The sequence below is a fragment of the Clupea harengus genome, chromosome 25, assembly GCF_900700415.2.
Source record: "Clupea harengus chromosome 25, Ch_v2.0.2, whole genome shotgun sequence".
In the NCBI taxonomy this organism is placed as follows: Eukaryota; Metazoa; Chordata; class Actinopteri; order Clupeiformes; family Clupeidae; genus Clupea; species Clupea harengus.
This window is the reverse complement of record NC_045176.1, coordinates 12,639,832-12,664,521: the sequence shown is the minus strand read 5'-3', so window position 1 is coordinate 12,664,521 and position 24,690 is coordinate 12,639,832. Positions and strand designations below refer to the sequence as shown.

The following is a 24,690-nucleotide window of genomic DNA, read 5'->3' as shown; positions in this document are numbered from 1 at the left end:
CTTGATGCAGTGACGCTAATGTTGATAGTGATCATGTATTTATAACTTATGTGAAGGATTTTTCTCCCCCTGTAGACTCTGATTTGAACTATAAAAGCTCTCCGTATTTATTATCTCCTCACGGGTAACGTGCAGCAGGACACCCCAACGGAGAGCAGGTGCTAGGTAAGGGCCTTACTTTCCCACCGCTTAAGCACACTGGTTGTGGTATAACATTAGGCCAGATAGCAAGGGTTACCCTGTATCCATTGGGGCCTTGCTCTCTGTCTTCAGTGTGTAGTTTATTTTAAATGGCTGAGATGGTCAGACCTTGGAGGCTAAACTGTTCTCAATCCACCCCCAGATCCCCATTCCTTGCAAGGACCAATAGTAGAATACACTTGACCAGTCAAGTAACGTTTTTGCTGTTGGTAAACTCAAACTTTCCCTTTAACAAATGACTGAAAATAGTTCATGTTTTCACATTGACAGTATATTGGACTCAAGACGACTCTCCTCTAAATAATGGACACAAAGCGTATTGCTTTACTATTTCCTGTGCCCCTTAATATATCTTACTCTTCACATAAAGGCTTACAGGAATTTATCATTCCGGCACAAGCTATGTTCTCTGTTGACAAACAATTCACTTTTATTTAATAGTTTCTTCACAGATGAAGATAATTCGGGTTGATTACGTTTATACAGTACCTTTCAAAGCAATGTTTATGTCTACAGTTCATGGTTATCTAAAAAAAAAAAAAAAATGTTAATCATAGCCATGTGTGTTTGTCATAAACCCTCAAATCAAAGTGCCTGACTGGCTCAAACAAGTTGTTTTCAGATTGATGTAATTTTATCCAGTGACTCTTGTGCTAAGTAGGTTTGTGTGTTTTCTTTTCTTTTTTTCTTTTTTGTCGTTTCTCTCTATGTGTCGTCTGTGCTGTAGAGCGTATCTCTTCACTGTACTATATTTCCAAAGCCAATGGCAGAACTATTTGGGTTCAAACCTCCTTAAGGAGGCCAATGCACCACTCTGGAGTTCATATGAGCAAAGGTACTTCAGCTTTCTTCTGTGTAGTAATCAATAAGGGGATTTGCCTCACAGAACATTCAGTAGAAAAACCCACTTTCGGGGGAAAGCTCCCCTTATGTATGGAGATGTCAAATATTTCGTGTTTTGCTGAAGGGGGGGACGTTCACCATGTGCTGATTTATCTGCATGGTTTCGTTTCTTTCCTCTCCTGAAGTCTTACCCTTTAGTAATGCGGCCATGTTGTGTGCAGTAGAAGAGAATTATGTGCTGCTCAGCTGGCTCTGCTCTTTTTTGCCTCCATTTGAAATGTGACATTTGTTCCATTGCCTAAATTATTTCAGAGCAGGCTGAAAGTGATTCGTCCAAGGCCAGCATGTAGAAATGTTCTGTACTGTCGTAGTGCGTAATTGAGCTTGAGTTTGAAGATGTTATGAAACACAGTGGTGTTCTGCATCAAGAAGTTTTTTTTTTTTTTTTACTGTAAAGCTAATAGGCATTTTCAATAAGAATGTGGATGTTGGTCATGTTTGATGGGTGTGTGGTAAATGAAGTTGTGTCCTTCCTACCTCACCTGTTTTGGTCTTATGTGTGCAGGGCGGCCCGGCTCTGACGATGGAGAATGGACAGAGCACTGGCTCAAAACTCGGCCTGCCACCTCTCACGCCCGAGCAGCAGGAGGCGCTACAGAAGGTGAGGAACGGGACGGAGGCAGCATTATTTTGGTTCAGCTTAGTGAGTCTATTTTGTAACGTGATATCCCTTGTAACACTAGATTAATCAATTGGAAAAATCAAAACATGTTTATAAAGGGTCTTGGAAGGTATAAACAGAGGAGGGTATATCAGTATCCTGGAAGGCAGTGTATGGCTTAACCCAGGAGATCCTCTTAAGAGATGTGTTAGTGGTCTCCATCTACCAACGTGTGTGTGGGGCAGCTCAGTGCCCACGTGTCATCAGCAGGGGCAGAGCAGAGCCGTGACTGCCTTCAGCACCAGCGTGTCCAGTGTCTGTTGGTGCTAGTCCTGGTACACAAACCGCACTGAAACATTTGTTTGATGTTATTCACATCACACGTTTGATGTTGTTCTATAAATGTAGCAGCTCTTAATTCCCCATTTTCCCATCAGTATTGTATCTTAGGGTTATTTGTTTGTTGTTGTTTTTTTTGGTGGAAAGTTACCCCAACTGTGCTGCTTGGTTCCATTTGGTTGTAGCAGTTGTTGTCTATGTGGCTGATTTCAGGCAAAGAAGTATGCGATGGAGCAGAGCATCAAGAGTGTCCTGGTCAAACAAACCCTTGCCCAACAACAACAACAGATAAACAACATACAGGTGAAGACACAGTTTGTCTGTTCTTATGATGTCTCTATTTATCAGGTATTGAAATGGTTCTCCTGTAGTAACAAAAATGTCTGTTTCAGATGGCATCATTGTCAATGGGCTTTGGAGATCCCCTCTCACCATTACAATCGGTAAGTCTGTTCCTGACGGGTTGACAACCAGATAGTAGTTTGAAGGACACACAAATATAGGTCCAGATCATAAGTGTTTGGTCCCCTCTATTTCTTGGCATACGCTTGTTAATTCAGTACTAGTGTGTGTAATGTACGGAGGCAGAGAAATGCCAGTGCTATGTCTTCGGTGCCAGTGTGTTCATTGTCTGCTGGTTCTATCCTCAATCACTGGGACAGCTTTTCTCTACTCTTTCACTGTGAAGTTGTTTGTTTTTGTTTAAAGGTTGCTTGACAGTGACTGTTTAATAGAATTTTGTGTTGTGTACAGGTGGCAGCACAGCGGCAACGAGCCTTGGCCATCATGTGCCGCGTGTACGTGGGCTCCATCTACTACGAGCTGGGCGAGGACACCGTCCGCCAGGCCTTTGCAGCCTTCGGCCCCATTAAGAGCATTGACATGTCCTGGGACTCTGTTACAATGAAACATAAGGTTAGATGTGAGAAACTTGATTGGTCAGAAAATGAAAATCTTGATTGCCTGTGACATCTGTCTGCCTGCCTTGGTGTCAAAGAAATGACTGGTTCTTATGTCTGTTCAATACCCCCCCCTCTATTTCTTGGCACACGCTTCTTACTTCAGTACTAGTGTGTGTAATGTACGGAGGCAGAGAAATGTCCTGTGCTATGTCTTCGGTGCCAGTGTGTTCATTGTCTGCTGGTTCTATCCTCAAGCACTGGGACACCCCAATTTGAAATCAGTGTTTTGAAGCAAAAAGAAAGTTGACATTTTGATCTGAAATCTGATTTATGCCCTTTGTGTCCCATAGGGTTTTGCATTTGTGGAGTATGAGGTACCAGAGGCTGCTCAGTTAGCCCTGGAGCAAATGAACTCAGTCTTGCTTGGTGGGAGGAACATTAAAGTAAGTGGGACTTGGGCTTTTTGTGAACCATCACACACTGTATTCTTGTGATCTTAAGCACATGGTGTATACAGGTCAGTGTGGTGTTAGTTGTCTTTAAATGTCTTTTCTTTATGTAGTGTGGAAGACCTAGCAACATCGGTCAAGCTCAACCAATCATTGACCAGTTAGCAGAAGAAGCGCGAGCCTTCAACAGAATTTATGTGGCCTCTGTCCACCCAGACTTGTCAGACGATGACATTAAGAGTGTCTTTGAGGCCTTTGGAAGAATCCTATCCTGTTTATTAGCACGGGACCCCACTACAGGAAAACATAAAGGTTATGGATTCATAGGTAAGCTGTTATTTTAACCGTGTCTGCTGTAGAAATTCAAAAAATGTAATGAACGTAAATATCTGGGTTTAGGAAAGCACGCTATTATTTCAAAAATGATCTTTATTGGATTAGTGTATGAAAAGCTTGCAGACATCCCATTATTGTTGCTGTGCCTGATGATAAAATGGCTGGTTGGGAAATTCATTACAGGTGTGAGGTCTAACAACATTTAGAAGTACAAAATAAAGTATGTATTTAACCAGTGGCAACATGACATGCCGCAATTTGCTACATTTCTTTGGGCAGACAGAACCTGATGGTTAAGGAATACTCGTTTGAGTGCAAATGTTCTTTGTTTGGATCTTCTTGTCACTTAACATTTAGTCATTACTCCATCTTTGAAAGAATTACATAGTTTCAATTTGTTTTACAGGAGCAAAACAAAAATTAAAAATAGATTTGGACAAGGTGATTGCATGAAGCCATTTATTACCAAATGGGGCATAGGTGTGATGTGTACCTGGCTACCAAACGAGTAGGCTGCTAGTTATAAAGTAGTATCTATGCCTATGCTCCAGGCACTACACAAGGCAGTGCTTAACTTTTCCCATAGAACACCCCATAATGTGTGCTGCCATATTGCAGCCATAAATGAATTCAGTTACTGTAGATTTCGGCACAAAATTGGCACTCGCACAGCACATGCATTTTGCTGTAGTTGATGCACATAAAGTCTTCATCGAATTTTATCAGCACTTTGTCAAACAGCAACAATACTTAAGGAGCATGTGGTTTAAAGGTTGCCTTTTTGAGATGGGATGCCTGCTGCATGATCCTTTAGTCACCCTTGTGTCCTCCGCCGCAGAGTACGACAAGCCGCAGTCGTCGCTGGACGCAGTGTCCTCTATGAACCTCTTTGACCTGGGCGGGCAGTACCTGCGCGTGGGCAAGGCCGTGACGCCGCCCATGCCCCTTATGACCCACACCAATCCCGGCGGCCTCCCTCCAGCGGCCGCTGTGGCAGCCGCCGCTGCCACCGCCAAAATTACCGCACAGGTAAGCCCCTTTACTCCTTTTACAATTGACCTTTTCTTAGTCAGGTGTGTGTGAGTGTTCAGCCGCTTTCTCTTGACTCTAGACTGGAGCTTTGTACAGTAAGGTTGCGTGATAAATCAGCTTAATAAGGCCATACGAGACACAAGGTGAACAAGCTAGAGAGAGAACATGGTGCTGTTTTTTTCCTTTTCTTAGTTAGGGTATTCTCTGAGGCAAATAGGCATTTGATGGCATGATGACTCAGTGTGACTTATTTTAGACAGAGACTTTTACATGCAGAAAGATAACATAGCGTGTAAACTCCAAAAACAGATGGCATGGAATCTGTCCCAGCCGGAGAATCGAACAGAAGACTTCCTACACTGTCTGGTAAATCCTTCAGGAAATTCTGTTCCAAGCACGCTGGTGCCTTTTTTGTTATGTGTAGATATTTTAAGTGTTTGGGAGGGACTTGTCTTCAGGCCCCTCGTGTTTAGTTTTAACTTGTGGGGTAGTGAAATGTAAATTGTTAGGTAATTCTAGGATGTTATGGTTGCTGTTGTTGCTTATGGGTATAGTAGCTCCTCATAAATTTAAAAATATAGATTTATGTAAGCTTTTCGTCTTATACTATTGCCTTGAATTATCTGTGTGCACAGCAGCGTGTGTCTCTTAAGAAAATGAAACCGAAAAACACTACAGGAGTATTAATATGCTCTGTGCATAATTTAAGGCCTCAGTGATGTTGAAATTAGTAGACATGCATATTCCACAATGCTTTCACTATGTGCAGTTTCACACCTTATTTGTGTGACCAGATCTTTTAACATTCTTTTCTAAGTTAATTATTAATTTCATATCTATTGAATGAGAATTAAAAATATCCTGCTCTTCATTTCACTATTGTTCTATGCAATATAAGTAGTGCAGAATACCCAGACGTATAATTACTGAGCAAGCTATGCTGTAATCACACACTGTACAGATAAATACCATTAGGGCAGTTGTGGACATTGTCATCTCAGATGATATGATAGAGGAGAACAGTTCATGTTTTGTCTTGTCCTCCTGTGTTTTCCCTCTTAGGGCTGGCTGCATATACTAAATCATACATCTTGTAATGTACACAGTTGTTAATAATGTGAGGGTTCACAGAAATTAGCTCAAAATTGAGTATGCTGTGAAGTATACTATATTTGGTATACAAATGTAAAACATGTTGGTCAAAGCTGCCAAGGTTTTGCTGATTTAATTGAAGTTTCCTTTTTTGCCAGAAATAAATTTTTATTTCCTAGGTGGTAGCAAGCCAACATAAGTCTGTGTGGCTGCATTCAATGCAAGCATAATAATGGCTGTTATTGTACTTGCATTGGAGGCAAGATGCCTATACCTTGGTATTGATACTAGGTGATACTAATCTCATTCCAGAAAATATAAGCTGGTTTCCCTCAGCTGCTGTTGAATGAGAGGCCTAGCAGAAATTAAACTTGTTGGCAAAAAGCCTTCAATTGCTTCAATGGTGACTAATCACTTGCCAATAGCCTCTTTAAATGAGTGTATCTTTCTCCTGTATGCAGCCGGCCCCCTGTCCTCTTTCTCTATGTACTCCATGCCCAGTTTCGTCCCTTCTCACCTCTGTCATTTGTGTGCGTGCGTGGGCGTGTGCGTGTGTCTGTATGCGTGTGTCTGTGTGCGTGGGCGTGTGCGTGTGTCTGTATGCGTGTGTCTGTATGCGTGTGTCTGTATGCGTGTGTCTGTGTGCGTGTGTCTGTGTGCGTGGCTGCCGGTGTGGTTGCATGTCTTCTGTGTCCTGGTTAACGGGCACTGTCCAGGCGGTGTTCCCTTATGTCCCGGTCTTTCCCTACAGGAAGCGGTGGCGGGCGCTCAGATCCTGGGGGCGATGACTGGTTGCCAGACAGGCCTGGCCCTGCCTCAAGCAGTTATGGCTGCGCAAGCTCCGGGAGTCATCACAGGTACGCAGGAAAGGCGATGGGTGGGGGTAGGGTAGAGGGGTGCGAGTGGTTATGAAGCTGGGGTTCCTCTATTGCGATCCTTGCCCAGATAAGTTCCAATGAGCGTTATTACGTCACCCTCAGTGAAGGTCACCGGCAGGATTTTGTCGTCACTGCCTTGAGGATGTCTGCTCAGTTGCATGTGGTTCACGGCATGACATAAGATGTAGTGACTTGCTGCGAATGAGGAGGCTTACGCATACAGGTAGGTTCTTGCACAGTAGTAATTTTGGTAACCGGTAAGACAGCCTTTTTTCCCCTAGGGTTGTAGTGTGGAGACATTGCTGTTTTTGTCATGCAACTGTTCCAGTCAGTGTCTGAGCACATGACCCACGTTTATTAAAAAAGTGTAACTGAGCTCAGTTGAGAAGCTCAATGATGCAACAGCCAATCAAGTATTCTGTTTACAAATGCATATTTGATTACTTGATTTGCTGTCCCCTTGAAAACTTTTATTTTCTTGCATGATTACATCCCACACTAGTTTCACAGTTAATTTAATTCTTTGCATTGTCGCTAAGTTGCACCCTCTGTTGACAAAATATAGTTTTGTTGTATTTCTTCTATACACGGCAGTATACTGTAATAATTAGTAATATAAAATGTTTTAGTATTTCTGTATGCATACCCACCTCAATTTCGTAAGTGCATTTGTTTCTGCCTGACTTTATAATGTAGGGCTAATGTTGGCTGTTTGCCATAAAAAGGAAATAATGATGAACTGTGAAAATGGCCTTGTGTTAAATTCAGGAATGTGTTATGTTGTTAATTTTAAGTTATGGGTAATTGATTGCTTTACTACAGTTGAGTACTCAAAACAGTACAGCAAAATCAGTCCCTTCAAGGTGCCCATTCCTAGCCTCTAAATTACTAGTGGCATGTATTCATACCCAATATGGAGGTGTTTTGCCAGTAAATTGTTGTTGCATGTGCGTTTTTATTATTTATTTTGTATGTTTGTATTTTGTTTAAGGCAAAACACTGGAAATTCTCATTTCTCTTCATTCAGATTGTGTGTGTGTGTGTGTGTGTGTGTGTGTAAACTTTCCCCCCCTCAGGTTGCTTTTGTTTCCTACTCAATACATAGATGCACATGGCCTGGCGCGGGAACTGTCCACTAATAGATTTCTCTTTTATTTTCTCTTTTCTCCTTGTCTCTTTCTCTCTCTCCTTTTCTCTCTCCTCTCTTCCCCTCCCTTTTTTCCACAATCGCCCTGACCGTGGCCTCTTAACCCCTCCCCTTTGCTGCACACTGACCAACCAAGTGTGAAGAGGACTCTCTCTAGCCCTCCCCTCATAAACAAATCTCTCATTCCTATTGGCCAGTGAGTCTCAGATCCTGTGTGTTTTTGTGGAGTTGGGTTTTTGACATTCATCGATTTGAACATCCAAATGGAGAGGAATAAAACAGTTTTTTTTTTCGGGGGAGGGGGGGGTGAGGGACTCATAAATCCATCACTCCACCACTTCCCACATCATTCACATAACACATTAGTTCAGTTTCTACACATTTCTTCTCTCTGACCAGGATGTGAAACTCGATGACTGCACACAGGTGAAAGTGGCACAGTTTAGAATGGATTATGGGAGTCCATAAAATGCACTGTTGCTCTATTCATCAACACCTCTTGATTTAGCCTGAAAACAATATCTCTCTTTTTAAATGAAATGAAATGAAAATGAAAATCAACAGGATGAACTTGAGCTGGATGATAGTTCTTTTGGAGCCGATCTTAAGATGGATCCCATACAAGTATTTAGAGACCGTTCCATATCCAGCTATCCGTTATTTGAGAAGAATGCTAAGCTAGAGGGGGTTTTCCCCCTTCCCCTGTCTTAATAAAGCCTGCAGTCTGGCCAAAAGTCTCACCACAGTAGAGCTTTTCCAGTGCTGACGGGCTCCTCTGTGCTTCTCCAGCATGTTCTGACTCAGTGTGGGCTGCTTGCTCTGTCTGCAGGGGTGACTCCAGCCAGGCCGACAATGCCCGTGCTCCCCCAGGTGGGACTGGTGAACCCGGTGCTGTCCTCGCCGCCGTCGATGGCCTCGGCTGTAGCGGCCGCACAAGCCTTAGTCCAAGAGGCCAGGAAGGAAGAGGAGGAGGCACGGGAGGCCCTGGAAGGCACGGGGCAGGAGATGTTGAGCGAGCAGGAGCACATGAGCATCTCTGGCAGCAGCGCCCGGCACATGGTCATGCAGAAGCTGCTCCGAAAACAAGAGGTGGGCCATCAGGGGTTCCCAGTGGAGGGAGTACGGGTTACGCTAATGTAGTATGTGTGGGTGTTAGTGACGAGGTGACCCTCCTTAAGAATCACAGCTTGGTTTGATTCCATCAAACACATGAAATCAGAATCTAAAAAAAATCTTTCATATTTTTGTAAATGGGTGTTCTTGTCTCATAACTCATCAAATGTAGAGGTTTTGATTACCCCCTTTGCTTTCATTGCAGTCCACAGTCATGGTGCTTAGGAACATGGTGGGCCCGGAAGACATCGATGATGAGCTTGAGGGCGAAGTAACGGAGGAATGCGGCAAGTTCGGCGCTGTGAACCGAGTCATCATCTACCAGGAGAAGCAGGGTGAGGAGGAGGGCGCTGAGGTCATAGTAAAGATTTTCGTGGAGTTCTCTCTTGCAGCAGAGATGAACAAGGGCATCCAGGCACTCAACAACCGCTGGTTTGGAGGGCGCAAGGTCATTGCGGAAGTCTATGACCAGGAACGATTTGACAACAGCGATCTCTCAGCATAGACACTGCAATCCTGCCCTTCCTCCCACAAACCCTCCCCCTCTACTGCTATCAAACACAGCTGCCAAGCACTGCTCTGTCAGTGGTGCTGGCCCCACTTTTTAACTTGTAATTATTTTTTATCAATGTTCATATTAATATTATTAATGATCCCTTTTGGGGACAAAGGCAAGTAATGGAGATGCTCATGGATTTTTTTTTTTTTATTACTGTTGCCTACTGTGAAGGACTGGATATTTGTTTTTGTATTGGTTTGTTTTCTTTGTTTCTGTTTTTGGCTCCCTTATAATTATACTTTCAATTCGGTTACATTGTCTCTTTTTATGATCTGAAAGTTGACTCCAGAGGACTCCTATCTTGCTATATAGCTCTGTTTCAGTTGCCCAGGAACAATAAATTCTCCAAGTATGAATGCTTTCTCATTCTGTGGAATGTCTGCGACCATCCTCCGTTTTCATAAAGTGAACATGTTTTTAAGAGGTACCGAGTAAGCTGACTGGAAAAGGCTCATTTCATAAGTGTGAAAATGTACTATTGCACCTATTGATTCTCAAATGGGACTACAATTCTGATTCTAGTCTGTTTGTGGAAACCAAACCGGCTTCATGTAAGTAGGGAAACCGTGAAATGGCGACGCGATGAGGACTTCAGGAGTTGTTGAAGAGGATGTGGACGCGGCAAACGTAAAGCATGTTCTGATAACTGATGGTTAAGCGCTAGGTCTTTCAAGGTGCTCAAAGTGGTGGGTTATCAAAGTAAACGCTTGATATTACACTATTCTGAAGCTGAACGACTGGCTGTTTTTACATCCATATAAATGTATTGCCAACATTCATTACTGCGCTTCCGTTCCTACAACGGTAGTTACTTAGCTGGCTAGTTATCTATCGCTAGTTGACTTGTTTTGGTAACGTGTAAAGCGAAAAAATGTTTTAAGAACATTATAAAGGAACAGGATCTGTGACCTGACAATGATAACAGTTTATTTGCATTTGCAAGCGTTTAAACACTCTTTCAACTGCTGTTTCCGGAATTAACCGTCATGTGGGACATCCAGCTTGATTTTTCCTATCATGGGAGAGTATAAACAATAAAAATGTAAACAGACGATGGTTCTAAAAATACCTCTTTCCAATGATTTTGTTGCCGTTTCGTGATTTCAGCTAAGAAAAAAATGTTCTTAACGCAAATAGAACTTTAAAGTTTCAGGTGTTGCGTGGCAACTTTCTGCCTTCAACGTTAAATGACCAGATAACTTGCGGAATGATATGAAAGATGTGAATTCGAAGCACAAAACCCGTTGCCAATGACAGCAGTCATTAATTTTTCGCAGACCTTCGAACGTTTGGGTGACCCATTTAAATCAACGGATATTTTTGGAACATTCTGAGGAGCCGTAAAATAAAAATGTATACAATCCGTAGACATGGGTATTCCATTGGACAATTTTAGATCTTTGCAGGGGGAAGTAAATAAACGTCGGACATACTTCCTGTTTTCGTTTTCTTTTACTGGGTTGCATTGCCAGCTAACAAGCCAGGCTGTCTTGTGGTGATATGACAACGTAATGACTTTGACTAGTGTGGCTGTAGGTGGCAACATCAAGTTATTACACCTATAGGTACATAGAAATTACTCAACATGGCTTTGAGCTCCGGCGGGTGGGCTCAGATGCCGCCACCTGCTCAATCCTCAATCCTGGTGGGAGCACTGCAATCCACCTGCAATACAGTACTCATGTCGGTACGAGTATCAGTGTGCCATTCGGGACTCCGACCGCTCTGTCTACCAGGAGCTGGGGATGACACACTTCGTCTTCAACTAAGCATGGACCCAAGCCGGGCTGGAGAGTTTCGATTAGCCCTTAGGGATGTCTGCAGTTCTGGTCGCAGTGTGGTAAGGTCATGACAGTGTAGTATGCAAAGATCTGAGCAGTTTCAAAGAGCAGGCGTTGCTATTTAAGGGTATACGTGGAGTCTTATTTATGAGGACACCCTTTGTCTGAATTACCTTCCTACCTGTAACTGCTGTACCATTACAAAGAAGACGTTACCCCCCCGTTGTGATTTAATTCGTCCAGTGATTATTTTATAACCTTATTACATCTTTCTTGCTCAGTTATTACGTAACGGTACGTTAGCCAAACTAATTCCAATTCTTCTTGAACCTTGAGATAATATGAACCCTCTAGACATTTCTAGCCTTATGGCATTACTTTTTTTGTATATATTGTCTACATTTTTTGTTAAAATATTTTAACATAAAAAAGATGATTGTTTTCCCTCTATGTCACAATCTGTTTGCCCCATTTTAGTTTTTAGCAGAGTTTGACCTGCGGACAGTGAAATATGAGATAAAGTCCCCACGCTGCCATGAACTTCGGCTGACTACACCTCCACATGACTGCCTTAGTTTCAATTTTCGCAGTGAGCAGGAGGCCCAGGAATGGGCCACTGTGGTGATGTCATCACTGAGGGAGGCCCAAAGAGGTCAGTGTGGAAACTTAGGCCATCATCTCATCTACTCTCTACATCCTCCTCATCTGCACCTTTCTCTGTTGTGCCCGGTCCATCAGTATTTCTTCCGTAACGTCCAGTTAAGACCTTTTGGACATAAACATTTCTGTGTTTACACCTCCCTGTCCCTTATTCTGAATTATCTTTCAGTGGCAAATATCTCCCAGAACTCAGTGGAGGAAGTACATCAGGACGTTAAATCTGTTGAACAGCAGGGTTTGACAGAATTAGCACCCAAAGGTGAGTGTACCTCAAACTGTTCCTGCAGATGTTCCACAAGACCTCAAGGTATTCATGTCTGGTCAAACCTGTCCTTCCGCTTGTGTGCAACCGCCATAAGTAATTAAAATAATCTGTACACCAGTGGTTCACAGACCTTTCATGGCAGGTCCTCCTTCGAAAATGTGGAAAAAAATGCACTGGAGATGCTCATATAGCCTATTACCTGTTTTTAATTTGAAAAAAGCAAAGCTTGTCTTAAACATCGTTTCTACATTTGAACAGTAAACCTTTTCAAACAGTTAAACTTTTGCCAGCCATCCGAATAGATTCCTTGGTTTAAGATGGCAGGCATTGAGTCCTTGGCTCACTATCTCTCTCTGTCTCTCTTCCCCTCCCCCAGAGGAGCTGTGTATAGAGTTAGCCAAAGCCATAGAGGCAGGAGATACCAGTTCTGCCATGCAGCACGCCACCGCTCTGGCCCAGCAGCAGTTGTCTCTCAGTATCCAGCCCTCACAGAAGAACTATGAGGATGAAGATATCAAGTTAGTGCAAACTCACATCACACATCATACTGTACACACACTGTAACACTGACATTCAGAGGACATCCTTGGTTGTATTACGTTGTTTTACATTGACAGTGAAGCTGCACCACAAACCCTTTCAAACATGACTAATGTGTCCTCAAAGATATTCAGACGGTGGAAACGTGCTACAGTGTTTATTTTACTTCCCTGTCGTAGGTATGGCTTGCAACCTGAACCATGACAGATTCATAGTAGATGCTTATGATGAATGGATATAATCTAAAGCATGAGAGAATGGTCAGTGTCATTGATGGCCATAGGGATATATAGATCAGTTACTAGCACAGACTGGTGATGACTTTGTTGATATGTGTTACAGTCTTGCTGTGGTAGTGGAGGATGCCTCGTCTTCCTGTTGTGTCACAGTTAAAGTGATGCCCCACATGACGGTCTCCTCGCTCAAACAGCAGGTGAGATGTGTCATTTGGAAAACTGCACCAACCTTGGGGGCAGCTTTGGAACACAATTCACAAGAACTCAAATTGAGCTAAAGTTGTAGCCATAGTATTGACAGTGTCGTATCAGAAGGGTAGATTGATTGACTTTGAATTTGAGATGAATGTGATCGGCAGATTCTCAAGAGAGACTAATGCATTGTTCCTTGTTGTTCTCTCCACGTTGCAGATTTTTCTGGAGTATGGCTTTCACCCACGGGTGCAGCGCTGGGTCATAGGTCAGTGCTTGTGTGTGGACATACGCTCGCTGGCATCTTATGGGGTGGCGCGGCACGGCGACACGGCCTTCCTGTACCTGCTGTCTGCCCGCCAGGCCCGCCTGAGCCGCCAGCTGTGCCAGCAGGACCAGGAGAGTGCCCTCCTCACGCCCAGCGGCACCCCCACTCCGGGCCCCACCACACACACCAATGTGCCTGCTTCTCATGACTGGAGGGGCTATAGCACCCTGCCATCCAGGCTTAGCCACAGCAGCACAAGTGAGTACCCTAACACACATACTTACACACACACACATACATGCACGTATGCAGACACACATACGTGTGAACACACTCCCACACACATTCACTCACACATATACACACACACACTCCACATACTTACACATACACCCAAGCACACAGACACAGCTTCACTGTAATGGATCTTCAGAATTCAGTCAGTTGTGTGCAGTACATGGTCCAGAGTATCTGAACAAAAACATTTAAATGAACAGATCCATTGACCTACATCATGTTTTTTTCACGTATTGTGTATTTCCCTGTTTTGTATGCTGAAAAGGCAACAGTGGAGCTGAGAAGAACAGCATCACAGACGTGATAAATCTGGAGGCGCTGCAGCTCGGTGGGCCCGACCTCAGTGTCAGCAACACTCAGGTACCAGCGGTCCCAGCAGAGATCGAACATAATTTAGTCATTGTTCAACGTGGACTGAACATTAGGTCACACTGCAAATAGTAAACATCCCTCTGACCATCACTCCTTGGCTCATCGCGTGTTTGTCTCCAACTCAGGCAGGCTGGGCGTGTCCGTCCTGCACGTTCATCAACAAGGCGAGTCGCCCCGGCTGTGAGATCTGTAGCAAGGCGCGACCAGAGTCGGACCAGCAGGGCCACATCCAACAGGTGAGAGATCAGCACCCTGGCAATGGACACTTCTCGGTGGGAATGCTATGAGAATGTTGGTCAGTGAGGACTCTGCAGCCCATTAGTGCTTCCAAGGGACATAGGGGTTGCTTCTAAACAGGCATGGTGTGAGAAAATACATTAGCAAATGGTCTACCACTTCACCTTCATTGATTATCAAGATGAGAAAGGGGGGATTTGATGCCTCTCCAAATACTGCAGTGCTAAAGTTGTCAGTGAGTGCTGAAGTGATTGAGCTAATGGTTAGTCTTGCACAGTTGCGATTTACACCCTTCAGAGGAGGGGTTTGAATGCAGGGACCTTCAATAACACAGACCAGCGTATGTATGAGTACTTAGCACCCGTTAACGTGTCAGTGAAGTCACAAACTCAAGATGTCATGAATGTGTATCATTTTAAATCAGGCAGGAGAGAGAAAAAAGACAAGGAAGAGATCAGGTGGTGCAAAGAAGCGAGGTGCAGCGCACAAGCACTAAACAAAGTGCTGTTGAAGGAGAGGTAATCATTTGAATGATGACGGCAGAAAAACATTCCTGCATCTCTGTGTGAAGGTGCAGTATGTGATGTAGTGAATTAAGTCACTAGGCTCAGGATACATCACCACAACAGACCATGGACTTGATGTAATAACTGTAAAGATCTTTTTTTTTTTCTTACATTTTTTCTTTCTTGTTAAGGAGAGAGCAAGAAAAGTCGATCAAGGGACCAGTGGGACCTCTAGCAAAGCCATCTGAAACACAACTACTTCCAATAGTGGAGACCTCCTCATAACACACACCTGACTACAACACAACTCTGACTCTCACACCCCAGCTAAATGTTTTCACTCAAACACAAACACATAGTAGAACTAAACCATTTATGTCTGCCAAGAACTTTTGAAGACTGGCGTCAGACTCAAGCACAGATGAAGGGGAGCACAAGTTACCACCCCCCCCACCCCCCCGTAGACTCCAGATGGACTAATCCCGCCCCACAGGCCTTTCCCAGCCCACCCACAGGTCATCCTACCAGAAAAACCCCACTGGTGAGTTCAGGACGTCCATATTATTCCATCAGGTTCCTCTGAGATAGCAGGCATCCGCCACCGCGTGTCTTCTGCAATGCGATGTAGGATATCATCACCCACAAAGAAACATCAACCCTGGCTCTCCCCCTTTTCTGTGGCGACGTGCTGAGGACTCATCTCATGGCAAGAGGTGTCTGTTGATTTTGACAGGGTTGTGCTGTGTAGCATGCTCTTCTGCAGTCAAGGTTTAGTCTTTGTTCTCCCCTCCTTTCTTTTAAACTATAAACTGTGAACAAGTGTTGGAGAGATAAGAGGGGTTTACCTCTCTAATGCTTGAGGGATTTATTTGTGACCAGATTCAAACTCATTTTAAAAGACCGGCTGAGTGATTGAGGTCATTGTGTTTTTAGGTGCTTTTATTTTTATATTGCAAATGCAAATTATTTAAGTTGTGAATGTCATCTACTTGCGAGACTGTAAAGACAAATGTAATTCCAAATCTGTCCTAACTAATAACCTAAAACATGCTTTATGGTGATACTGTAAATTAATAAATGCCATCAAAAATGACAGGCCGAGAATGATTAATGATTAATGCCTAATGATTTATACATTATTCAATGTCATTGAACTGGACTAATACATAAACTGAATCTCAGGTTTTACGAAATAGGCTTTTTTATTAGTAGTATTCAGCTCTTGAGGTGAAAAGGGCGTGGATCAGGCACGCAATGTAAAACATTGAAGTTTTAAGTGCATAAACAACATAAACATACATAAACACATAACATAAACAAAATGAGACATTTTTCCAACATACCCCAAGTGTCAGCCAGGTGTCCTGCAGACCTTATGCAAATCTGTTTTCACATATTCACACTTATTTACAGCTTCACAACTCTTTCATGCACACAGGTACTTGCATAAGCCTGGTCTTAAAAAAATAAATAATAATTTAAAAAAAAACACATTAACTTAAACCAGTCAGTGCTGTCCATTCCCATCTGGTGTGTACATACAGCACCTTAGCCTCCCTGGTAAGATCTCCACTTTCCCTTTTAACCAGGATGGCCGGTAGACCACAGACCTGAGATCAGTGTACATGTCTAATCTCTGAAAGGTCATGACAGCACGGGGGGTGGGGGGGTCGGAAGCTGACTCTGGACCAGGCTGTGCTCCGGTCACTGCTCAGACGTGACCCCTTTACTTCCAGAAGAGAATGTTCCAGAAGAGCAACCAGCATGGGTAGACAAACAGAGCCAGCAGAGGGTAGACCAGCGAGCCGTACAGGCTGTGGTCCAGGATGCCCTGCGAGATAACAGACAGGTAGAGGATCCAACCCTCACCCAGAGAGACCGGCGCCTCCTGGAGCTCTTGGTACACAAACACGCAGTAGAGCAGCGTGAAACCAGGGCTCAGGAGAACCATGATGGTTGTGCTTACCACCCTAAGAGAGAGAGAGCAAGTACAGACAGAAATAAACATTCTTCTGCAAACAGAATCAGATACAAAGTCATGAATCTAATAGAGACTGTAGTGGCACTCCGTCTGTTCTGAGTCTTCTGTACCACAATTTTGAGTTCAGTCTTAGAAACTATTAATTGACACGCGAGTGAGACAAGTAAATCTTCCATAAAAAATGTTTACTAGAAAACTTAGAGTTACAAGTTCACACGGTCAAAAAACGATGTCGCTTCCAACATCTCTGAGCTCAAATCTAAACTAAAAGTCCAACACGCAGGTATTATACTGACGTAACGTCATCTGATTGGAAGCTTACATTCTGACAAGTTATTCAGCTTTTAAATACAATACTAAATTATATAGTTTAACCTAAACATTCTTTCAAATCCTAATGAAATTATTTATCTTCAGATACCTTTTTAAATCTTTTTAAACTAAATTATTATAACAGATGAAATCATGAATTTGGCTCTTACAGAGACATTATTCAAAAGGTCATTTCTCAGTCATGCTTTATACCGTATATCACATTCATTTGTGTTCCCATCCTTAACTTCGTCATTCAAGACAGAGTTGGAACACTGGCAGCCGCTGCTCTAATTTGCAGAGACAAAAAGAGATGGAGAAACTGAGCAAGTGGGGCACTTACTTGGGCAGATGGGGCGTGACGAAGGCGGCAATGGGCACCAGGGTGACTGCCAGGATGAATCCCAGGGAGAAGTTGATGAGGGCGGTGCAGCCCAGCAGCACGGCCAGGTACAGCAGAGCCACCAGCTTCAGCACCTTCCAGCCCTTCTCTGTGCCCTCTCCCACCAGGAACCTGGGAAGACGGACAGGAGCGAATGCAGGCAAAGCTCTTTATTTTGAACTAGTGGACTTTTGCAGAGTATTTATTTTTGACTGTATATGTGTATGAGAGAGTGTGTGAAAAAGAGAAAAGGTGTGTGTGTGTGTGTGTGTGTGTGTGCTGTACTTGTGTGTGTTGTGGGGCAGGGCCAGGCCGGCTGTGTAGATGGCGATGGCGGTGAGAACCACAGCCTCCGTCTCAGACACGGGGAAGTGCTCCACAGCCATCTCCTGAGAGCGGATGGGCAGGGTGTACAGAGCCGCCCCCGTCATGTGGCTGATGACCAACGGAGTCAGGATGGACAACACGCTTGGGCTCGAGGCCTGAGAAAGAGGGAGGAAAGAAGAGAATAAAAAGATAAAGCAGCAAAGGAGGTAGAGAATATAGAGGGAGGAAGAATGGCGTTGACAATATATATATATATTTTGTTTGTTTGTTTGTTTTAAAGAATGAAACTGCTGGATGAAGGGTAATATGTCCTATAAAGTATAATTAAATGTTCAATGAACGATCTGATTCAGTCCTACCGGCTCCACACCAGCTACTCCATCCTCTGTTCCCGGGGGCGGGGTCCCAAGCTGCACCCACAGGTCTAATGCCTGTACTGTGGTCAAGGTTTAACATAGACAAACCCCTATACTATATGGTGCCAACATATACAGGAAATACATCACATCGCTACCTTTCCAATTACTATTGAACACACAATTATCCAGTATTGTACAGATTGTTACAGTGGCATTATGTAGGAATTGCTAATCGCTAACAAGATGCTAGCGGCTAAACCTAGCAAAACCTCTTGAAATTTGCTTACTTTGACACTATGACAACTTTCCTAACACAGTCAAACATCAAGCAAGTGCAACACAAGACAAAGCAAGACGGCAAATAAGCTACTTACTTCAGGCAAACCTACATAACCCAGTAATATGCCTACGGACCCTGGTATGGCAATGGCACGGAGGCGATTCTCCATATTAAACTTCATTGTAGCGCCCCAATTTTTTTTAAGCTGTTATTTTAAGGTAAAACTGCTAATCCTAACACTGAAGTACAATTCCTACATAATGCCACTTTAAGACCTGCGACATGCAACCATTCCTACTCCATGCATGAGTGTTTGAAACATAGTCGCTATGACACAATCATCAACGTGAGAATTCCAAACAAAAGTACTGAGTTCATGGTGTTGCTTCACAGACTTTGGTGAACTGCCTTTTTGAAAAGACCAAACTCCTATAACCCCTCCCCGTACACACTTTGAATGAAAGGGTTCCAGTGACGGGGGTAATCATTTGTTTTTCCAAGATATCTCACCGGACTCCAAAGAGCCAGTGTTTCAGACACACATGTAAGGTGAGGATACTTTGAGAAGAAGGATCACGGCCAGCAGGCCGAACGCTGGCATGTAGTAGCCGATAGAGACGAAGTGGGAGAGTGACGGCATCAGATAGAAGAAGTAGGACTGGTGGAGACGCTCCAGAAGATTGTTCAACTTCCTAAACATGCCCTCCAGAAGCCTATGAGTCAGAGACACACACACGTGTGTGAAGATGTGTCAGGAATTCATGAATTGAACACGCATTTGAGAAATGTCTCTCAAAAGAGAGAGAAGATATCTCTACATCTCTGCTCTACATATATTTAATATCTTCTAAGGGTTTGGCATTTTTTATTTGAAATGGTGCATGACTGCCAAATCACCTGCCAATGGTGGTGGCATCGGTCTTGTACTGGCGGAAGCTATTGATGCCCTTGATGGTGGCGGCCTCGATGTGGTAGCGCAGGAAGAGGCCGTGGTCCCCCCAGGACCGCCCACTGGCCTGCTTCATCACCATCAGCATCATGGTCTGGGCAGCATGGGTGTAGCCCGACGGGGTGTCCCAGTCACTCCTCTGGAGCTGTATGCCCACATAAACACAGAGGAGCAGTGCTTACACGTGTTCATCCAACCCCCTCCTCCAGCATAAACATGCACAACGTGGATCACTGACATCTATGTAATCTAACAATAGCAACTTCACCACAAGATGCCACTAAAAACCACACTCTGTACCTTTAAGTTCTTTCATTTTTTTTCCAGTTCAGTAAACATTAAGTTCAGTACACAATTACAGATAAAAAAAAAAAAACATATGATGCTCAACATAACCTCGATGTTGAATGCCCTAAAGTGTGTCTGACCACGTTACCTTGCCCTGGATGGTACACAGAATATCGATCTTCTGACAGAAGGCATAGAAAAGATTGGCCAGATCCAGGTTGGGGAGCTGGCCATTGAGACCCTCCAGAACCAGGTCTAAACTGGTGATGACATCAGAGTTGAGTTCCAGAGAGAGGGCTGCCTGGATAGAGCCTCCCCGACCCTGAAGGGGTGTATAGTCCATGCCTGAAGGACCCGAGGAGAGGAAGGGTAAGCATTACGGAATGAGCTAATGGTGTGTGGCCTGAGTGTGTCCGTGTGTAGTGGCTTAAGATTCATCTTAGTTAATTGTACATGAGACTGACCTGTGATGTTGGTGTGATGGTAGCCCTCCAGCCAGGCCTGCATGCCGATAAGATCATATTCATTCACAAGGAATATGATGTCTTTAGCCCAATAGACCTGATCTGTAGGACAAGCACGACAAATAGTACGAGAACCCATTTTAACATTCGTGATGACATTAAAACACTCCGTGTGATGGCCTGTGTTGCCGTTTGTCTATTTCTACAGTGGACAGTTTATTTTTTCCAAAGCAATAATGGATAACCAGGACTCACTCCGAAAGTACTGAGCCAGCCCAAGCAGCAGCCCCACTGCCTGGTGGTTGCTGTTGCCTTCGCTGCAGGAGGCGGTGAGCACCAGCGCTTCTGTGCGTGACGCTCGGGGGGCGCGCAAGATGCCATAAACGTTAGTCCCCTTTACCATCTGCGGGGAATACAGGAGAGACAATTCAGGATTAACAGGACCAAATTTGGGTTTGAGGATTCACCCAAGTGCACACTTACATATCTCTCTGTGTTTTCATCAGGGAAAGGCAGGGTGCGAGAGAACTGCTGGGTGTAGACCTCCAACCCACGGGCTTGCATGGTTTTCACCAACCAATCTACAGGCATCCCACTGCACACAGACATTTCATTAATTGAATGAGGAAAGGTGAGAGTGAGAAACAGAGAGACCAACACGGAGACATGTAGGACATGTACAACCTAGAGGCCCAAGTAAGAATGTCCTGTTTAAAATGGTGTAACAAAACTGATCTTAAGTTTAACTTGATCCCACAAAAGCCTCATCATTGCTACAGGGTGTTCCTCAACATAAGTTCACTCACTTACCCAGCCTTCCTCTTGTGAGCAGCAAACTCCCTCCCTGTGGCAAGAGCCCGCTCTCCGGCTGGGAACCTCTCCTCCACCATGGTGGACCCCATTGCATTCTCTGACATGTATGTTCGCAGCGTAAACGGCTCAAATGCAAGGCCCATGAACCAGGCCAAACCAGCTACATAGCACACCAAACTACAGAGCACACGAAGTCAGGGCATACAATATGCGAGCATATTAAAGTCATTAGTAACATAAACGTTTACGAATTTATATCTATAGTCAGAATAGAAAAAACCCGATTCATTTCATATTTGCTATTTACAACAGATGTCAATAAAGAAAACTTAAAAACATACCATATCGGTGTGTTGAGGCGGGTTAGGAGGTTGGTAAGAGCTCTCCTGCGGTTTGGGTCTGATAACAGCCCCATGATGTCTTGAAGTACTACCCTGCCTGGCATGTAAAGAATTTCAAAATGTGCAAACCCTGGCGGCTGTAAGCCACTGAATAAAACAAATGAATATAAGACAGTATAACCAGTCTATAAATTATAGTGAATCTGTTCAGGGATTAATAGATGTATCCCCACCAATATAATACATGCACAGTGATGGCATGTTTACAACTTCACAGCCTAACAATCCAAAACATAAACTGTACTTTAATCCATTTTACGATGAGATGGTCATTGTATGAGTGACAACCACCCAGCTCATCCATTGTCTCCACCCCGATTTGATGAAAAACATAGCAAGTGAAGTGAATTTAAGAGACAATGTGCGTGCAAAATACCATTTCAGCAGCCACACAATACCAGGAACATTGATTCATTACCCAAGCAACACGTAAAAACACACATTTAGCACTTATCTTTACCTACCCTTTCCACTTGCTGCAAGACGGCAGGTACTGTCAAGGCTAGCTCAGCATTTCCTTGTTTCTCGCCGGCCTTATAATTCACCGGACAAACCCGTTTACACGGCGTAACCTTTTTATTTTGTCTCCCCCTTCTGGCAAGGAGGTGTACTAACTTTGAGTTTACATGTACTTCCATAAACACAAACACACAGGCATAACGTTTATTTGGGTTAGGACACTCGGGAGACCACTCTATTAAGAAACAAACAAAGATTTATTTTCTCAGTTTATATAAAGTACAGCTCAGTTGCAAAGGACATGACAGAACAGAGTTTTCTAGAATGCAAAAACCAGCCCACATAGAATTCTTCCACTCATTCATTGGAGCAGTCGAGTCCAATTTCCATTCCCTCTCACAGTCTTCCTCACTCTCCTGTCAGGATGGACATCTCCTGCAGGTGCTGCCGCACAACCTCATCCAGCACTTTACTGACCCCTTTGCAAGCAGTCATGGCTGCCTCCATCAGTGTGTCTAGGTGGTCCTGGTGGAGCCTAGCGTCCATCTGCAGCAGGGCAATCTGCCCACCGCGGGGCAGCAAAGCCACGGCTAGTGAGGTGCCCCCACCACTCTCTTCCGCGTGGCACAAGTCAGCCAGTGGCGTGTCATCCACAAAACCCGCTGTGCAGGCGCACACATAGTCACGCATGGGGATGCCCGCATCGATAACTGCTAGAGTTGCAGCATTCACACAGGCACTGTAGTTCCCACCGTCTGCCTGTAAGATCTGTTGGGGCAGAGCACAAGTTTAGAGGGTTGAAGGTACACTGGACCTCCAGAGTTTATACATCACAAATATACAAACAGAATTTCTTTAACAAGCCAAATGAACGATTCCAAAGCATTTCTGGAGTTAAAATCAGGCAGAGCATCCCCAAATATTAGTCTTCTATGCAACAACAGAGCTAGAGTTGGTACCTTGACATAGATGTCAATTTGGGACCGGGGGTACAGCTGTGTGAGCACTGCAGCCTCAAAAGTCTGTTTCAGATGAAGGCTCATCTCACTGGATTTGCGATCTCCGTGTGGCCGCCTCTTTCTTTCCGCCGTGCTGAAGGTGGCCATACTGTACTGGCAGTTAATGACTGCCCGGTCATACAGGATCTTGCTCCTCGCACCTCGCACCTGAAATATAGGGGCAAAGTTACAAACTGGGGGACAGTAATCAAATGACAAGCCTTCGTATGAAGTAAAATATATGGTTGTGGTGCTGAGGCAGTAAAAATAGAGCTACAATGGTGGATGACATGAAGTAGGCCAAAATATGACAAATATTTAACACAAATCTAGCAGTAACCTCCCTTCATTTCTTGGCCCCTTAGCTGTGTTCTTGTGGCTTTCAATCGTTTACAGCCTCAAGGCCCAATGGCTTTTTGAGCTTCTGACTGACGGAAGGAGATTAAAGTAACTGCAGAAAGTGACGGTAAAAACGGTCGTGTTTTGTTTTCACGGACCTGATCACAGTTGTCTTTGGGATCAGTGTCCCCGGGAAGATATGAATGTGAGCACGTTACGAACAAGATGTACATGCTGTGCCTTTACAGACTGGAGCGCCTAAGCAAAACATATGTAATTACCTGCTAACTAGCTAGTAAGACTGAGATGCAGACCGAAAGTTTAGGTGCACAGCTCCTTAACAGCTCAATATGTCCCCTTATTCAACCATTTACACAGAGCATTTGAGCAACGTCGTGGGCAGTAACATTGCAGATTTTTGCAGGAACATTTTTGAAACTTTGCTATGCTTACAACATGCAAAGAGAATCCGTACTTACCTCGTGAGGACCATACACGACAGCCAGTACCTTGGTGTTTCCTTGCTCTAAATAGGCAGAGCCATCAGCCTGACCGAAAACGCCCATTCGTGCTTGAACTTTGCGAAGCTCGGTGGCTTTCCTACCATCCAGCCGATATCCCTGGTCCGACAGCAACTCGATTCCAGCCATATTGGGACCGCTACAGTTTGGAGTAGTTATTGATAGCAATGAAGTCGGAACTTCCGGTGTGATGTGACCCACGTGTGTTGCACAGACCTCAATACCCAGAGCACCATGCGGCTGCAATTCTGTTACCTAAATTCAGAGGGAGGTTTTGAGTGTGGGAGTGAGCATCGTCAATATGTGTGCATAGATTAGTATTTTTGCAAGGTCCCTTTTTATTTATTTATTTTTTTCCCTGAGAGAATGAATGACATTTGAAAAAAATCGACCAAATAAAACCCGTGGTGGTGAAATAACTGTAAGAGACCCTGCATTCGATTCTGTTCAATAAAATGCATGTGTATGTCGTCTATATATAAACTTCAAACGCATTATATATTTAAGTATGTCTGTAGCTATCCCTCTACTAACCGCGAAAAAAGATAAAGCTACAAAGCAAGTCACTTAGCTAAAATACGTCACCAATTTCTACAAACTTCTAGTCGGCGTCCATACTTTATTGATGCTACAGACGGGTTGGAGGATACTTAAATGTAACGATATTAATACCCGTCATTCTCAAGCCTTTCGTGCATTTCATTACCTTACACTTTCAACTTATTTCACCAGACAACACCACTTTGAAGACGTCCTTAGATTCACCAGACAACACCACTTTGAAGGCGTCCTTAGACATGGTTTTCTTATATATATATATATATATATAAATATAAAAGATACGTTTATATATACTATACTAATGAAAGATAGCTGACGACTATAACTGCCTGGCCACTAAGCCTACTCCA

General features: G+C 43.9%; 4 protein-coding genes and 2 non-coding genes across 14 annotated transcripts; 4 read left to right on the top strand and 2 right to left on the bottom strand.

Annotated features, from left to right (window-relative positions):
* The first annotated feature begins 11 nt into the window (after positions 1-11).
* puf60a (poly-U binding splicing factor a) lies at positions 12-9,908 on the top strand. Of its 8 annotated transcripts, XM_031563263.2 has the most exons (13): positions 13-165; positions 929-1,036; positions 1,610-1,747; positions 2,258-2,347; positions 2,437-2,487; positions 2,798-2,959; positions 3,297-3,389; positions 3,509-3,722; positions 4,570-4,760; positions 5,073-5,129; positions 6,607-6,712; positions 8,710-8,969; positions 9,199-9,908. In XM_031563263.2, the coding sequence occupies exons 3-13, from the start codon at positions 1,628-1,630 to the stop codon at positions 9,496-9,498; spliced, it is 1,644 nt and encodes a 547-aa protein (XP_031419123.1). In that variant the 5' UTR covers positions 13-165; positions 929-1,036; positions 1,610-1,627; the 3' UTR covers positions 9,499-9,908. The 8 variants fall into 8 exon arrangements, with proteins under 8 accessions (XP_031419125.1, XP_031419123.1, XP_031419121.1 ...); XM_031563261.2 differs by lacking the exon at positions 929-1,036; XM_031563264.2 differs by lacking the exon at positions 929-1,036 and having other exon boundaries at positions 15-165; positions 1,610-1,705.
* Positions 2,572-2,708, top strand: LOC116219674. The gene has a single exon (XR_004163279.1). It is a non-coding gene; the product is annotated as a small nucleolar RNA SNORA57 (small nucleolar RNA).
* Positions 3,077-3,214, top strand: LOC116219675. Its single transcript, XR_004163280.1, has one exon. It is a non-coding gene; the product is annotated as a small nucleolar RNA SNORA57 (small nucleolar RNA).
* Positions 9,909-10,830: 922 nt separating the features above from the next.
* sharpin (SHANK-associated RH domain interacting protein) lies at positions 10,831-15,999 on the top strand. 2 transcript variants are annotated; one of them, XM_042703763.1, is made up of 10 exons: positions 10,831-11,392; positions 11,811-11,985; positions 12,163-12,252; positions 12,635-12,776; positions 13,141-13,231; positions 13,446-13,752; positions 14,057-14,151; positions 14,289-14,399; positions 14,825-14,918; positions 15,098-15,999. In XM_042703763.1, the coding sequence occupies exons 1-9, from the start codon at positions 11,138-11,140 to the stop codon at positions 14,894-14,896; spliced, it is 1,338 nt and encodes a 445-aa protein (XP_042559697.1). In that variant the 5' UTR covers positions 10,831-11,137; the 3' UTR covers positions 14,897-14,918; positions 15,098-15,999. The 2 variants fall into 2 exon arrangements, with proteins under 2 accessions (XP_042559697.1, XP_012681751.2); XM_012826297.3 differs by lacking the exon at positions 14,825-14,918.
* A 90-nt stretch (positions 16,000-16,089) lies between these two features.
* gpaa1 (glycosylphosphatidylinositol anchor attachment 1) lies at positions 16,090-22,030 on the bottom strand. The gene is made up of 13 exons (XM_012826261.3): positions 21,927-22,030; positions 21,403-21,499; positions 21,059-21,238; positions 20,732-20,843; positions 20,504-20,651; positions 20,249-20,350; positions 19,933-20,129; positions 19,445-19,641; positions 19,107-19,260; positions 18,268-18,339; positions 17,867-18,063; positions 17,543-17,713; positions 16,090-16,876 (listed from the first exon to the last, which is right to left on the bottom strand). The coding sequence occupies exons 2-13, from the start codon at positions 21,474-21,476 to the stop codon at positions 16,633-16,635; spliced, it is 1,848 nt and encodes a 615-aa protein (XP_012681715.2). The 5' UTR covers positions 21,477-21,499; positions 21,927-22,030; the 3' UTR covers positions 16,090-16,632.
* A 127-nt stretch (positions 22,031-22,157) lies between these two features.
* exosc4 (exosome component 4) lies at positions 22,158-24,072 on the bottom strand. Its single transcript, XM_031563267.2, has 3 exons — positions 23,738-24,072; positions 22,881-23,087; positions 22,158-22,689 (listed from the first exon to the last, which is right to left on the bottom strand). Exons 1-3 carry the CDS (start codon positions 23,906-23,908, stop codon positions 22,330-22,332), a joined length of 738 nt encoding a protein of 245 aa, XP_031419127.1. The 5' UTR covers positions 23,909-24,072; the 3' UTR covers positions 22,158-22,329.
* Positions 24,073-24,690: the final 618 nt, after the last annotated feature.